At 34.7% G+C, this 13,815-nt stretch overlaps 1 protein-coding gene across 1 annotated transcript; it reads right to left on the bottom strand.

The window, feature by feature from the left end:
• Positions 1 to 4,245: 4,245 nt before the first annotated feature.
• On the bottom strand, positions 4,246 to 11,650 carry LOC133818905 (uncharacterized). Its single transcript, XM_062252018.1, has 10 exons — positions 11,162 to 11,650; positions 10,591 to 11,072; positions 9,887 to 10,233; positions 9,208 to 9,499; positions 7,482 to 7,640; positions 6,572 to 6,937; positions 5,617 to 5,682; positions 5,422 to 5,470; positions 4,951 to 5,074; positions 4,246 to 4,540 (listed from the first exon to the last, which is right to left on the bottom strand). The coding sequence occupies exons 1-10, from the start codon at positions 11,475 to 11,477 to the stop codon at positions 4,468 to 4,470; spliced, it is 2,274 nt and encodes a 757-aa protein (XP_062108002.1). The 5' UTR covers positions 11,478 to 11,650; the 3' UTR covers positions 4,246 to 4,467.
• Between the last annotated feature and the right edge of the window lie 2,165 nt (positions 11,651 to 13,815).

The following is a 13,815-nucleotide window of genomic DNA, read 5'->3' on the forward strand; positions in this document are numbered from 1 at the left end:
CTAACCTAACCCTAAATATGTGCCGCTGCCTACCTCTGTCTTTCTCTACCATCTCTCTTCTCTGCACTCTTGATTGAGTCTTGACCACTACCAGGTGGAGGCAGCTCCATCTGTAGGCAAAGCTCCAGGCAGTCGAGGCTCTAGGCGACGGAGGTGGAGAGGGTCGGGAACCAAGCGTTCAAGGCTTTAGGCTGCGGCACCAAGCGATCGACGGAGATGGAAAGGGCAAGAGTTCCACTGTTTTTCTGTGTTGGGGTCCAAGAAGTTCCCAACCTTTTCCTTTTTTAATTTACCTTTTTTTTATAAAAAAAAATGTTTATGCTGATTTTTTTGCTTACAAGATGGTCTTAAAGAACATGAGTTGTGTGTCTTTTTCCGTAATAATCACTTCAATACCATGTTTAAGGTCAGTAGTTGCACTTTTCTTTTTGTATATGTGTTCTCATATATTGAAAACTGATTGTATCTATTTATGAATTAGATGAGAAAAACTTCCTTTGGTCCACAGCTTTTGTGCTATATTGCCTCTAAATGTCTTAAGAAAAGTATTTATTGTTTTCATACTTTTTTCTAGTTCAAGGGAGAGCTTTATCTTTTGGCTACAGACAAAGGGTGCATTAATCAACCTGACTTGGTTGGGAGAAGCTAAATGAGGTAATATGTAGTTTCCTTTTATGAATGGTTATCATTGATCAAGTTTTGTCTGTAGTAGTCACCGATTCTAATCTTTATACAAAATAAGATTGAAATGCAGTAATATAAAATAAGATTATAAACTTTTGCTGGTTTGTTTTTAATTCTTGAAGGGTGCACTGTCTTCTCTTTCTTTAATCTTTTCATCTGGATGAGTTAGTCATATTGTCGAATAGTGGACAGAATGTTGCTCTGTCCTTATACTGTAATATTGGTTATGTTCATTGCATGATACATGTTATGGAAAATTTTATTTTCTTTCTATGTTTTCCAAGATCACTAAGTCTTACTCTGTTTTGGCAATTTTGATTTGCAGATGGGTCAATCGTATATGGTTTTGCTTTTGCAGACTGTGCTTCTTTAAAATTTTGGGTTGGTTCCATCAAAGATGATGCATCCTTTTGTTTCTTTATTTTGGTTGTTATAAGCCATTTTTAATGTGATTAACAAATAGTTTTGTATCTTATTTATACTCTATATGATATGCTATATACTCTATTAGTTGATATTTGTTGATAATTTTTGTATTTTATATGCACAGATATTTTTTTCTTCAATAAATTTAATAATGTTTGTTTCTTTAATTGTAGAGGCTGAACAAAGAGACAAAGGAGAAGACCAAGACAATTGTTGATTGATAAATTCTAAGCTTTTTTTTTTTATTTCACTTAAACTTTTTTTTATGTCCAATATTATGGATGATTGTAATATCTTTAGTACTTGTGTTTAATATGTTTGTTATGACTTATGTTTGATAGGTTTGATTGAATATATGTTTAAAAGTTTTAATTTCTTAATTAGGGTGAAGGATGACAGAATATAATTTATAGATTTTTAAAATTAAATTTAACATAAATTTAAAAATTGGATTCTACCCAAACCAAACCAACCCAACCCAATATTGTTTGGTTGAGTTGGGTTGGGTTGCACAATAAATATATTTTGAATGGGTCATTATTTCTCTTGGCCGATATAGTTGGGTTGGCTCATTAAAACGCTCTAAACCCGGCCAACCCATGCCCACCCCTAGTTAAAGTGACTCAAATATCAATGGTATATAAAACAAGTGCACTGGTCCGTACGTTACACCCGCACCAGATAATCACCCTATATATATATATATATATATATATATATAGTTTAATGTTCAAAATGGTTATGCACGTTCAGCTCCAGATGGGTAAATTAAAAGATAAATTGGAATGGAGAGTTAATTCCTTTGAGAAGAGAGAAGAAACCTTATTCCACCATTCACTGGAATTAAGATTCAATTTGAATCTTCATTCCATTGTTTAAATCCAAGAGTTTTTCTTTTTTATTTTTACAGAAAATACTTAATTTTGCTAAAAAAAAAACTTAAATTTTTACGGTCAAACATTTTTTTTTTTTCAATTTTACAAATTTAAAGAAATTTTTACAGTTTTCTTTTTCAAGTTATTTTTAAGATTTTTTTTAGTTATTGTTTAGTTGTTTTGATATATATTATTATTTTAGTTGGTGCAAGGAGTTGTTTTTTAATTATTTTTTCTAAAACCGTATTTTTTTATAATTATGAAACTTTGAAAATCGCATTTTTAAAAACTTAAAGTACGTACTTTTTAATGAAAAAAAGTTGAAACGGAAATTTTTAAAATATATATATATATTTAAGAAAAAACCCATAAAAACCAAACCAAATATTAAAAATCACTCTAATGAGTTTTCCAATTTAAAGCCAATTCCAATCAACCAAACATGCTTATATAGTTTTCAAATATTTTGTTTTTTTTAAACTTAGAGCATATATTTTTAGTGAAGTGATACTTTTAAGCATAAATACTCAAATTTCCTATAATAAATCAAATATAACATCAATTGGAATATTTACATCTCACATTGTTTTTTCCATTTTACTTCCAAAAATCACCTAAGATTTTTTATTTACGAAAATAATGGATTGGGCATATTGGAAAGAAAAATAATAATACCCAAAGTCCTTTTTCTCTCTCTCTCACACTTCACGATGAAGCTTGCTACACCGACAATGTTGCTCTATTCCGTACATACAACATTTTGACCAGCTTTTTTGGCAAGCTCCGACCACCACGGACCTCAGGGAAACCATTGGAATGAGCTTTTCGTAAGGAACAAAATTCAGCCACTCACTCCACCTATATCATCGACATTTTTCGACAAGTTAGTTGGTATATCCATAGCCTTAAATGTTTTTTCCAGCAACACTGTCGATCATTTTGGCTCAAGAGTCGTACCATTGCGACATACTCTTCAAATGGGTCATTTTGGTATATGACAAGCATAGATTTTCTGCCGTTACCAGAGAAGATAATTGCAATGGTTCGTTTTGGTATTGTGTATGAAAAATAACTTTGTAGTTGCTTTTTCATTCAGTTAAACAAAAGTTAAATTTAAGAGTCCAAGAGTATTTATTGTTTGATATGATTCTAAAGTAACTTTAAGTTCTTTTTTGCTTGGTTAATAAGAAAACTCCTATAATTCATATGTAAGTAGCATGGGTGACTAAAACGTGTATTATCATTTTTCATTTAAACGTTATTATGTAATATACTAAATAATATCATTTGCTAATAAGCTATATGCTAACTTGTTATACTATATGATAACTAATTATTTTCTAAAATAAGCTTGAAGGTAATGTAAGAAAATAATAAGATACTATAATATAACCTAAAAATGAAGCAATGTTTTTAACAGTAACTAATTGATATCTTAGAATCAATTTTCTAAAATAGGTACCAAAATAATATGATCTAACAATAAATTTTTTTATGAAAAAATAACTATCTTTCTAGTATCGTGAGCAACTTCCTTCTTTTTTGTACTGCGTAGGTAAAACTCTCCATCTTTATGGGATGAATTATTTTTAAATTAAAGATATGTAAAAGGTATTATTTTTAAATAAGGTAGGTGATCTTGCAATTGTTTTGAAATTATTTTTAGACAAGTGATTGTAAATAAAATTTGTTTTAGGTATGCTTTTAAAAAAATTCTCATATAAATTTATGTCATTTTCATGATACATTTTACTAAAGTGCATTGAAATATTGTCACAAGCAAGAAATTATATATATATATATATATATATGAGAATTCTCGTATAGGAACTACACTTTAAATCCTATCGCTAGGGCTTTTAGTGTTCTCGACCCTTGAATAGTTTTCGGCGTGATTTTTTTTTATGACCGTGTATATTGTAGTTATTTAGAGCATCCTGCAAATTTTCATAAAATTTCGAATAGTTTACAGTACCGAAAACTAAGTTCAAACATATTGCATGCGTGACTAATTTTTTTTATGCGCGTGGAAAGCAATATGTTTGAATCTAGTTTTCAGTACTGTAAACTATTCAAAATTTTCTGAAAATTTACAGAATGCTCTAAATAGTTACAATATACACAGTCATAAAAAAAAATATCGCGCCGAAAACTGTTCACACTGAGAGCTCTACCGGTAGGGTTTAAAGTGAAACCCTATAAAAATTGTCCTATATATATTATGATTTAAATCATTGTTATTTACAATACATTGACCAACTCCAATAAAATGACATTTTTCTATATTTGATAATCTTTTAGTTTTTGCAATTCCATTTCTTAGGGGAAGGTAGGGTATAGAATGCAAAGAAAAATAAAATTATACAGACCATATTGCCATACAACGAAAACCTCGAGTGGAATTTAAACTGAAATCCCTAATAATTATTTGCACCACCTTAAAAAATGCATAAATTTCATGGGTTACACTTCAAACCTCTTTCTAGACAGGAATCATATTGAGAGCCTTCATTAGGAAAGTAAATGTGAAAGCATCTTCTTGGAGCTTCTCAAATCTGTAATCCAACAAAAAATGCCAGAAAGAAAGTGCATCAGAAAAGAAGTTATTCCTCAATTTTAGAAATGAGAAACAAGAGAAGCTTTATCTCGTGTGTGTTGATCCATGAAAAATATATGTGAATCACACGGTAAGTGATGAACTAGTAGTTGAGGTGTCACTAATGCGTTTATCATTAGATAAATTAAAACTAAAGATGGGCAGTTAATGAGCTCTCAGCAGCTATGAAGATCCAGTTATGATAATTGTCCCTCAAGTCATATAATATATTTACAGACTAGACTACAATTTATAAATCCATTCCACACATTTTCAAGAGCAGTAAAAATAAAAAAATAAAAAAGAGAATCTAAAGAATCAAAATCACAAGTGAAAGGCTTTTAGGTAATAAGACAGAGAGGTGTTTACCTCCCTGACTTCGAAAAATGCCCAGCACCAAGTTCACATTTAAACAGCAGGGTGTTATCATCAGTCTTCAGTTCCCTTAGTTTTGCTACAAACTTGGCAGGTTCTGAATACATAACCCGTGGATCTGTTGAAATAGAGCAAACCTAATTAGAGCTCAGGTCGAATGGTAGGAGATCCCTATCTATGCATATGTCACTTACATGGATGGAATCAACAACAAAGATCTGGTATGCCAACCTAGAAATACCTCCTAAGGATTGTTAAATTATTTTCATATGCCTAGTTAAGGGGACTTTTTCTTTCTTTATTTATTTTATATTTTACTGTGGCAATATTTGTAAGCGTACATGATATTGTGCCACGGGAGTGATTGGCTACAGTTTTGTGACTAAAGATAGAGCTTCTTGATAGAAATAAAATTACATGAACGGATAAAGAAAGAATTGAAATTTCTTCATGTCAATGCATTACCATTTAGACCAGCTGTAACAAGAATGTGTGGATAATTTTGAGCTTTAACCTGTAAACAAAATGAAATTCAAGCACCAACATTGAGTTTGTAGGTTTGACCAGATAAGCATACTAGTGCAATGCCAATTGTTACGACTGTCAAAACCCTATTTTACTGGTGAATGGAAGAACTGTGCAGACTTTAATTAAACTTACATTATCGACGGGAGAATATGACTTCATGTAAAAATAGAATTCCTCCTTTCGAGGGTCACCCCATTCCTGCAGAAACATAAACTAATTAGTAGCAATACCTGTTGGCAACTATGTTCAGAATGAAACAGCATCGAATTGTCTAAACCCACACACATCAGTCCTTAAGAAAACAAGAGCCCAAAAGATGTGGACTTTTAAGAGAGACTGTAAAACCACATTACATCTAAAGAACCTGTACGCTGTAAATTCAAATAAAATAAAATAAAAAATCCAGTACCTCAGGTACAAGAAAAAGAAAGCAGCATCTTAAGATTTGTAATCTCAACTTTATAGACTAGTTCAAGTGAATGATAGGATGAACCTGCAATTCAAGTGACAAATAACCCAGAAACAGAATAGAAAATGCAATAACAGAGTGGAAAAAATGGATGAGCCTTGATTGTATCGATAGCTAGGAACTTCGAGAGCCTAGTTCTCTCCCAAACAGGTTACAATTTTCTACTTACTTCCTACCTCTCCCCATCCCTGCTGGATTAGAATATACCCCTAACAGTTTCTTACTGTGCACCCTCTCCTAGTCAGTCCTTTCTCTTATAACTAACTGTCTAAAGTCTCATTCCCCTACATCAGCAACACGTTTACCCTTTATACCCTTCCTACTGTAGACATAAGTCAATGGAGGCCTAACAGTGAACTCTGTTTTAATAATTGGTGCTTAGCAAAGAAAATGTGATTATTAAAGTGGCAGACCTTTTGAGAACCCAAGGAGATGGAGGAAACAACTTAAATTTTACTTCCCAAAAAAAAAAAAAAAAAAACTGCGACCATCAATGCAGATTTGTCACATACAAGCATTTCATTCAAAGATAAAGTTCCTAATTATATGTTTTAGGAAAAAAAAATTAATGCATAACTTGACAATTGATCTTAATAATCACAAGACAAAGGAAAGTACCTCCCACTCGGCGGTTGTGAGCGGGATAGTTGGATCAAGCATTGTAGTCACAACATCTACAAAAGGTACTCCAGCAACAGCTGCCTTAAACAAATCAGGCCTCATGTTAAGAACAGCACCCATAAGTAACCCTCCTGCACTTCTTCCTTCAATACACAATCTTTCTTTTGAGCAGTATTTTTCTGCTATTAAATGCTCAGCACAAGCAATGAAATCTGTGAAAGTATTTTTCTTCTTCAACAACTTCCCATTCTCATACCACTGCCTACCCATTTCACCACCTCCACGAATGTGAGCTATAGCAAAAACAAATCCTCGATCTAGCAAAGACAATCTTGCAGACTGGAAACCGGGATCTATACATGCCTGCTTATGATAAGATTATGAATTTTGAGTAGTTCAAATAAAAAAAATGACTAATTAGCAAGTGTAAGATATGAAAAACACTGCCTTCCGATCAATTTTTGTGAGCACTCGACCAAAAAGATTACAGAGCCGATAAATATACATACCAACAAACGGTAAATTGACAGTGTTAGCTAATTGTAACTAAGAAATTACAAGAAACATTTCAAAATAAAACAAGGATTAAAATAATTAAAACCATACACAAGAAATCAGATGGCCAAGCTTCAATTTTGACTAGCCTTGTACACCTCAATAGCACTGAACCGAAAACCTAACTACAGCACATTTACATAAAACTACAGTATCAAATTCAAGAGCATAATATTCTACCAGGGAATCACATGTTCTACAAATGTGTCAAGAAAGTTTCATGTAGAGAAATTTTTTCAAGAAACAAAATCCACTCAAACATAACAAAAAAGGTTCAATGAAAAAATAAATATGATGAAACAGATTCTCTGTAATGCTAATACACAATTCAATATGTAACTTGTGATATTACCTCATAAGAGCCGTAGCCATAGAGTAGTAATGGATCAGAACCATCAAGTTTCACCAAATCCTTCCGATAGACAATTGACATTGGAATCTGAGTGCCATCTGGAGCACTGGCCCATTTCCTCTCAGTCACATAATGAGACACATCAAAACCACCCAAAACCTTTATAAAAAGTAGATAAAATTAACAAATGTAATATCACCAATATGCAGTGGTTAATGGCTACCACTATGAAAATCAAAATGAGGACCACAAATGATTATTGCTTGAAAATGTCAATAAAAGAAAAAGAAATGAAATATTGATATCAAAAAAATTCCATAGAAGACGATGACTTATTTGTCACAAAATCTATGCAAGGTATTAAATGAGCTCCGATGATCCTATCAGACTACCTCACAAATGTAAATTTGACTTATTTGCAAAAATAAAACCTATGTAAAGCACAAGAGCTCATAAAGTCCTTTCAGACCTCTAACAAATGTGAATTTGACATCCTCAATGTGCTTTCCATCCATATAGAAGAATTTTAATAAAAAAATATATAAAAAAAAACCACACTCAAGTTTTATAATGATTTTTCTAGATCAGCCTTAATCTCAAATTCATTTGGTGAGAATCAAGACTTGAAGAATCAAAATGGCATAATGGCAATGTAAGAATGCCATAAAAAACTTTACAGGTAAACACAGTAAACTGACAAAGGAGGATAATGTCAGCATGAATTCATAAATCTCTATGATTTTCAGAAGAACAAAGTCCCATGAACTGGAATCTTACAAATGTGTACTTGGGTTTCGATCATCAATTATCCTTGGTTTCAATTCAGCCTTTCTGTATTAAAGGGTTCCTGATCTAAGACAAGACTCCAGTTGTCCAAACACCCAAAACAGCTTGAATTAAATGCCTAACCCTTCGATGTCTCTCAATAAGTCAATCTCATAGAAGCTCTCAAAAGAAAATGAATCTTTTAGGTAGTGCTAATACTATCCAGATATTTAGATGGTTCTTAAAAAATAATGTTCAACAGTGTTCTGACATTAAATTTTGAAAATGTTCAAGAGATTAACACATTTTTTACTCTTGAAAAATCTCTGTTATAGTTTTGAAGTAAAACATTCCAGTTCGTTCTAGTGCCTACGATTTTGAGAAATATTTCCAGTTTTCTTCTCCGCAATAAATAATATGTAACTGTTTCCGAGAAATTTTCAGTAAGTTTTCTTATCTCATTTAGTGCTGAATTTCAGCGAGATGTGAGTTTTTTTTTTTTTAACTGGTGTTCTATGAGAATCCCCCCACTTTGGAAAGTATAAAGAAAAGAACGCTTCACTCTTACCATACCAGGTATGCCCTATCTAGAGAAGTATTGCTCAACAAGAAGGAAACAAAACAGGTAAAATTAAACTCATTTCCATTTTAACAAGGGTTTTAAAATTGTACAAAAGCCATAACTAAATTTTAAAGAATAAGAGTACATTTTTTCTTATATATACTTTTTCCCAACTATGTGTGCTCGCATACGTTCTAAGAGTAATTAGAAGTATATATACTTTTTCCCAACTATGTGTTCTCGCATACGTATTAAAAGAACTAAATTAAGTTCTTTCTGACTTTTTAAAATTGTTCCACTTTTCTTGCAAATATACCAAAAACTATAAAAGAATCAGTATCCAAGTCATGCTCAAAAAACACAAAATTAAATTATTGGGAACATGTTAATATGACTTACAGGTTCAATCTTTTTCAAAACTGAAATGCCTGTCTTCATGTCATAATCATATACTGATCTAGGTGTCTTCATTGAGCTATAGGAGAATCTTAAAATGGAGGAAGAAAATTCTGATTCTGTAGGATACGCTGAGTATGTAGGATCCAAAAAATCAACGGTGCGACCACCCTGAAGTCCGCTAAGTGGTTCTCCAACATTTGGAAGGCCATAAATAGTTATCTTTGGTAGACCATCCTCACGCTCACATACAACGAGGTGATCAATAAACAGTTGAACATCCTGAATTTTTACACTGAAAAGAGAAAATTTGAGAAAATATTCATTTAAACAATAAAAGAACATACACTCTAAGAATATGAAGAGATAGCGATCACCAAACTCATTGCATATGTGAACATCTGAATACAAGCAGAAATTGCAGAAAATAAAGAATATAGATTAAATAATCAATAAGGGTAATCTGTTCATTGCTGCATTTACAGAAAGCTAATAATACAACTCAGTAAGCCATAATTTACAGAAGGTAAATAAAAAAGTAAAAAAAAATTATTTTATGTAATATAGAACAAACAACAAGTTTGCGCGTCCTAAAATATGAAACTAGAACCTCTGACTGGATTAATATAAGGTCGTCACTTAGGCCATTAAATGTATTTTGACATAGGAAAAGAATCTTTACCTTTCTCTATGGGGAATAAGAAGTGCTGTCTCAGATACATTATCCCGTGGACAAGCAACTAATTCAGAATTGAATAATTCTTCACTTCGCCTGGTAATGAAAAAATGATTCCCTCGATGGCTGACAGATGTATCAATGCCATCTACACGAGGTGTAAGAACCACCAACCCATCTTCAGGCTTTGAAACATCAAGGTAAAAGTTGAACCTTGTTGTTTTACTCTCAGATGCAACAAACAAAAATTTCTTGCTCTCAGAAGCTTGAAGATCGACCGAGAAAGTTTCATCCTTCTCATGATAAAGTAACGTGTCATTTGATTGTTCTGTGCCCAACTTATGCAACCACACCTAACAAAAATAGAAACAAAGAGGAAAAAATGTTACTTTCAGGAAACATTTTGGAGAAATAAATAAAACATTTTCCTCACTACCTCCGGGAAAAAAATGTTCAGGACGAAAATCCAATGCGTTAATTTTCTGGTCAATTCAAATATTATCTTAATAATCATTACTTTACAAATTATATAGCGTTTGTGTTAAAATTTTTTTTTTAAAAAGAGCAGTGCCTGAACTATAAGCAGACAGATACTTTCATGGAAAGATGTTCAGAACAAAAATCTTATCGTTCTGGAAATCTTAATATTTCATCATAACCATTGTTTTATTTAATTAAAGAACTGTAACAGCAAAATTTCATAAACAAACCTTATCTGGGCGAAGAATCGCATCCATGGTGATATACACCAGAGCCGAACCACCAGCCCATTCAATATACGACGTCGTACCAGTTAGAGTCTCACCCACCAAAGCTCCAGTCTCAGCATCAATAACATGCACTGTATATATCTCATTTCCTTTCGTATCCTCCGCATAAGCAACCAATTTGTGATTGGGACTAACCACAAAAGCACCAATGGAGTAATAATCATGTTCTTGAGCGTTAACATTCTCATCCAAGATTACATGTTCAGGACTATCGTCCCCAGTAGGCATCACATCGTTGACCGAAGGTGGAACCTGAGCTTGAGAATGTGGCAGAGGCCGACGACAATGCTGAACATACTCCTTCCCTTCTGAGGTCCTCTCGTAATAGTAGTACTGTCCTTTTCGCAACGGAGCCGTCACATCGTCTTCCTTGATCCGTGCCCTGATTTCCGCAAACAGCTCCGATTCCAAACCTTTCGCACCTAATCAAATCAGTCAATTAATCCATGAATCAACCACTTTTTTTTAAAAAAAAAAAATCGATTTCATGGTTTACGAGTTCGCATTTTACCAGACATTACGGATTCGGTGTAAGAATTTTCTTGCCGGAGGTAAGAGAGAACTTCAGGATTGGAGCGAGAATCGTCTCGAAGCCAGTAATAGTTGTCAATTCGAACATCGCCGAACAACTCCATTTTGTGCTCCATCTTCTTGGCCGCGGGAGGAGTTGGCATCGCCGGTGCTGCCATGGATGATCGGGAGGAGCTGGCTCCGACAAGAAGAGGACGGAATGTGGAGGAAGATGAAAAGGAAGAGAGTAGCAGCGGGAAATGAAGTAGACTAACAAGTCCAATGCCTTGATTGAAACGCATTGTCGTTGAAAGCATCTTCCTATTTTTATTTTAACTAAAATAGGAATTAACAATAAGATTTGTATATGGTATAAAATATACATATAAATTGTTCTATAATGTGTATTATATATCATCACTACCTCTTGTATAGATTATTTCTTCATACATTTTGACATGAATATTAAGATTTTGAAGTGCACGCAAACTATTCACTTCTATATAATAATGAAGTTTTTTTTTTTTTTTGAAAGAAATATAACAATTGGTTGTGAATGATAAGGATATGAATTTTATCCATTTTATGATGACGAGTAGTTTGTACTTTGTATTATTGCGTAGCAAATCCCCTACCAAACAATAAATACAAAGTGTTTCTTTTTAATGGAATAAAAACAAAGTTCAATAATGCTTTGAGTAAATACCACCCACCACAATGGGCCACCTTAATTAAATATAACAGAAATACACTTTTTTATTGGGTGAGTTTATTTTATTTTTCCAGCTGTATTTATTAATCTTTTGGTTGGGTTTGTTAGGGGTTGGGCCGCTTTGTTCTTGAGCTTCTGTTTTAGCCTATATATTGCCCATTTTCGGTTTAGAGTAAGACACTACTTCTTTTCTCTTTTGTATTTTCAGATCAGTTTTGATTGTGGCCCAAGTGACAATTTTCCAAAATTACTTTCTTTGACCCAAGGATCCAATATGGTATCAGAGATTTCATGAAACTTATTTTTATTTTCCTTTCTTTCTTTCACATATACATCACTTCAAACCCTAGCCACATATACCATTGAAACCCTTGTCTTCTTCCACGCCTCCATCTTCCATTCAGTCGACCTCCATGAACATTCGACCCAGTTCATCCATCTCACCTCCCTAGCCTCCATTGTTGCCTTCTTCTACCACAAGTCGACATCCTCTCAAACTAACAGTCATCCATCTTCACTACCAGCGGACTATTTTCTTTACCATGGCAAGAACATGGTCTCAGAGGCCAACCTCTGAAACCAAAGCCACATCAATCGCCCATGGCATCCCAGCCATTCACTCAGATGCTACCCATTTCGTTGATGGTCGCACCTCTCAGGCCGTTCCACCTCCGTCAACCACAGCTCTGCCAACTGCAACTCCGCCACCTACGATTCCTCTTGTCATAACTCCACCAATTCCGCCCATATATGAGAATCCCTATTCTCTTTCTCAGGCTGACCAACCAAGAGCTGTTTTGGTCTCTAGCATCCTCCAAGGCAGCAACAATTATAACTCTTGGGTTCGATCTATCACCATTTCTCTTGTTGCCAAGAACAAGATGGGTTTTGTTCTTGGTACGATACCCACAGTCTTGGTTCATGATCCACACTAAAATTCTTGGACCCGCTACAACTCAATGGTCATGGGTTGGATTATTAACTCGGTTTCACCTCCCATAGCTGCAAGCATTTTGTACCGTGATCGTGCTTCTGCAATGTGGCAAGATCTTCATGATCGGTACTATCAGAGCAATGGCCCTTGGATTTATCAACTGAAGCAGTCCATTTCCAACATTAAACAAGGGATCTTGACAATAACACATATTTTACCAAGTTGCAAACTCTCTGTGATAAACTAACTATGTTTAGGCCATTCGTTGATGGTGCCTCTTCGAATTACCAATGTTATCCCTGTTTTCCCCCCGGACACATGGCACGGCCCACTGGGTCAAGCGACAGGCCCTAGTCGACTTCATCGTGGAGTGTTCCGGGATCACTGAAGATGAGGAGCCCGTCGACCCCGTCGCGCCTCTATGGAAGGTCTTCGTGGATGGAGCCTCAAATGAAAATGGGGTCGGGGCCGAGATCATCTTAATATCCCCCTCAAGGACACCAGTTGCAAAGTACCCTACGCTTTCAATTCGAAGCATCGAACAACGAGGCCGAGCACGAGGCCATGCTAGCCGGCCTACGTCTGGCCCGGAAGGTAGGGGCAGCAAGATTAGAAGTCTATAGAGACTCCCAATTGGTGGTCAGACAAATCTCGGGGGAATAACAAATGAAGGGGGAAAGGATGGCCGCTTATGTGATGCGAGCCTGAGAGCTACTCCAATCCTTCAAGAAATATTCCATCCGCCAAATCCCCACGGAACAGAATGTGTTTGCAGACACATTAGCCAAGCTGGCCACGGATGTTGAAGCCAGCTCTTTGGGCTTGTCCCGATCAACCACATTCCCACACCAAGTATTCAAGCCCCCACAATCAACACCATAGACTATTCCACGTCCTGGATGGGTCCTCTCATCCACTACCTAACCACATGGGGGTTGCCAAGAAGCTTCAGTACTAGGCTCCCAAATACGTCATGATGGATGGATCGCAGAGGGTTGTCCATGCCATA

The sequence above is a fragment of the Humulus lupulus genome, chromosome 2, assembly GCF_963169125.1.
Source record: "Humulus lupulus chromosome 2, drHumLupu1.1, whole genome shotgun sequence".
Lineage (NCBI taxonomy): Eukaryota > Viridiplantae > Streptophyta > Magnoliopsida > Rosales > Cannabaceae > Humulus > Humulus lupulus.

What these genes read in the sequence shown, in the direction of transcription:
- LOC133818905 (XM_062252018.1), bottom strand. Translation starts at nt 11,477, where the DNA reads ATGCTTTCAACGACAATGCGTTTCAATCAAGGCATTGGACTTGTTAGT. An exon ending in CGATTCTTCGCCCAGATAAG is followed by an intron (nt 10,234 to 10,590) that starts GTTTGTTTATGA and finishes TATTTTTGTTAG; the next exon opens with GTGTGGTTGCATAAGTTGGG. An exon ending in TGTTACAGCTGGTCTAAATG is followed by an intron (nt 5,075 to 5,421) that starts GTAATGCATTGA and finishes CTATTTCAACAG; the next exon opens with ATCCACGGGTTATGTATTCA.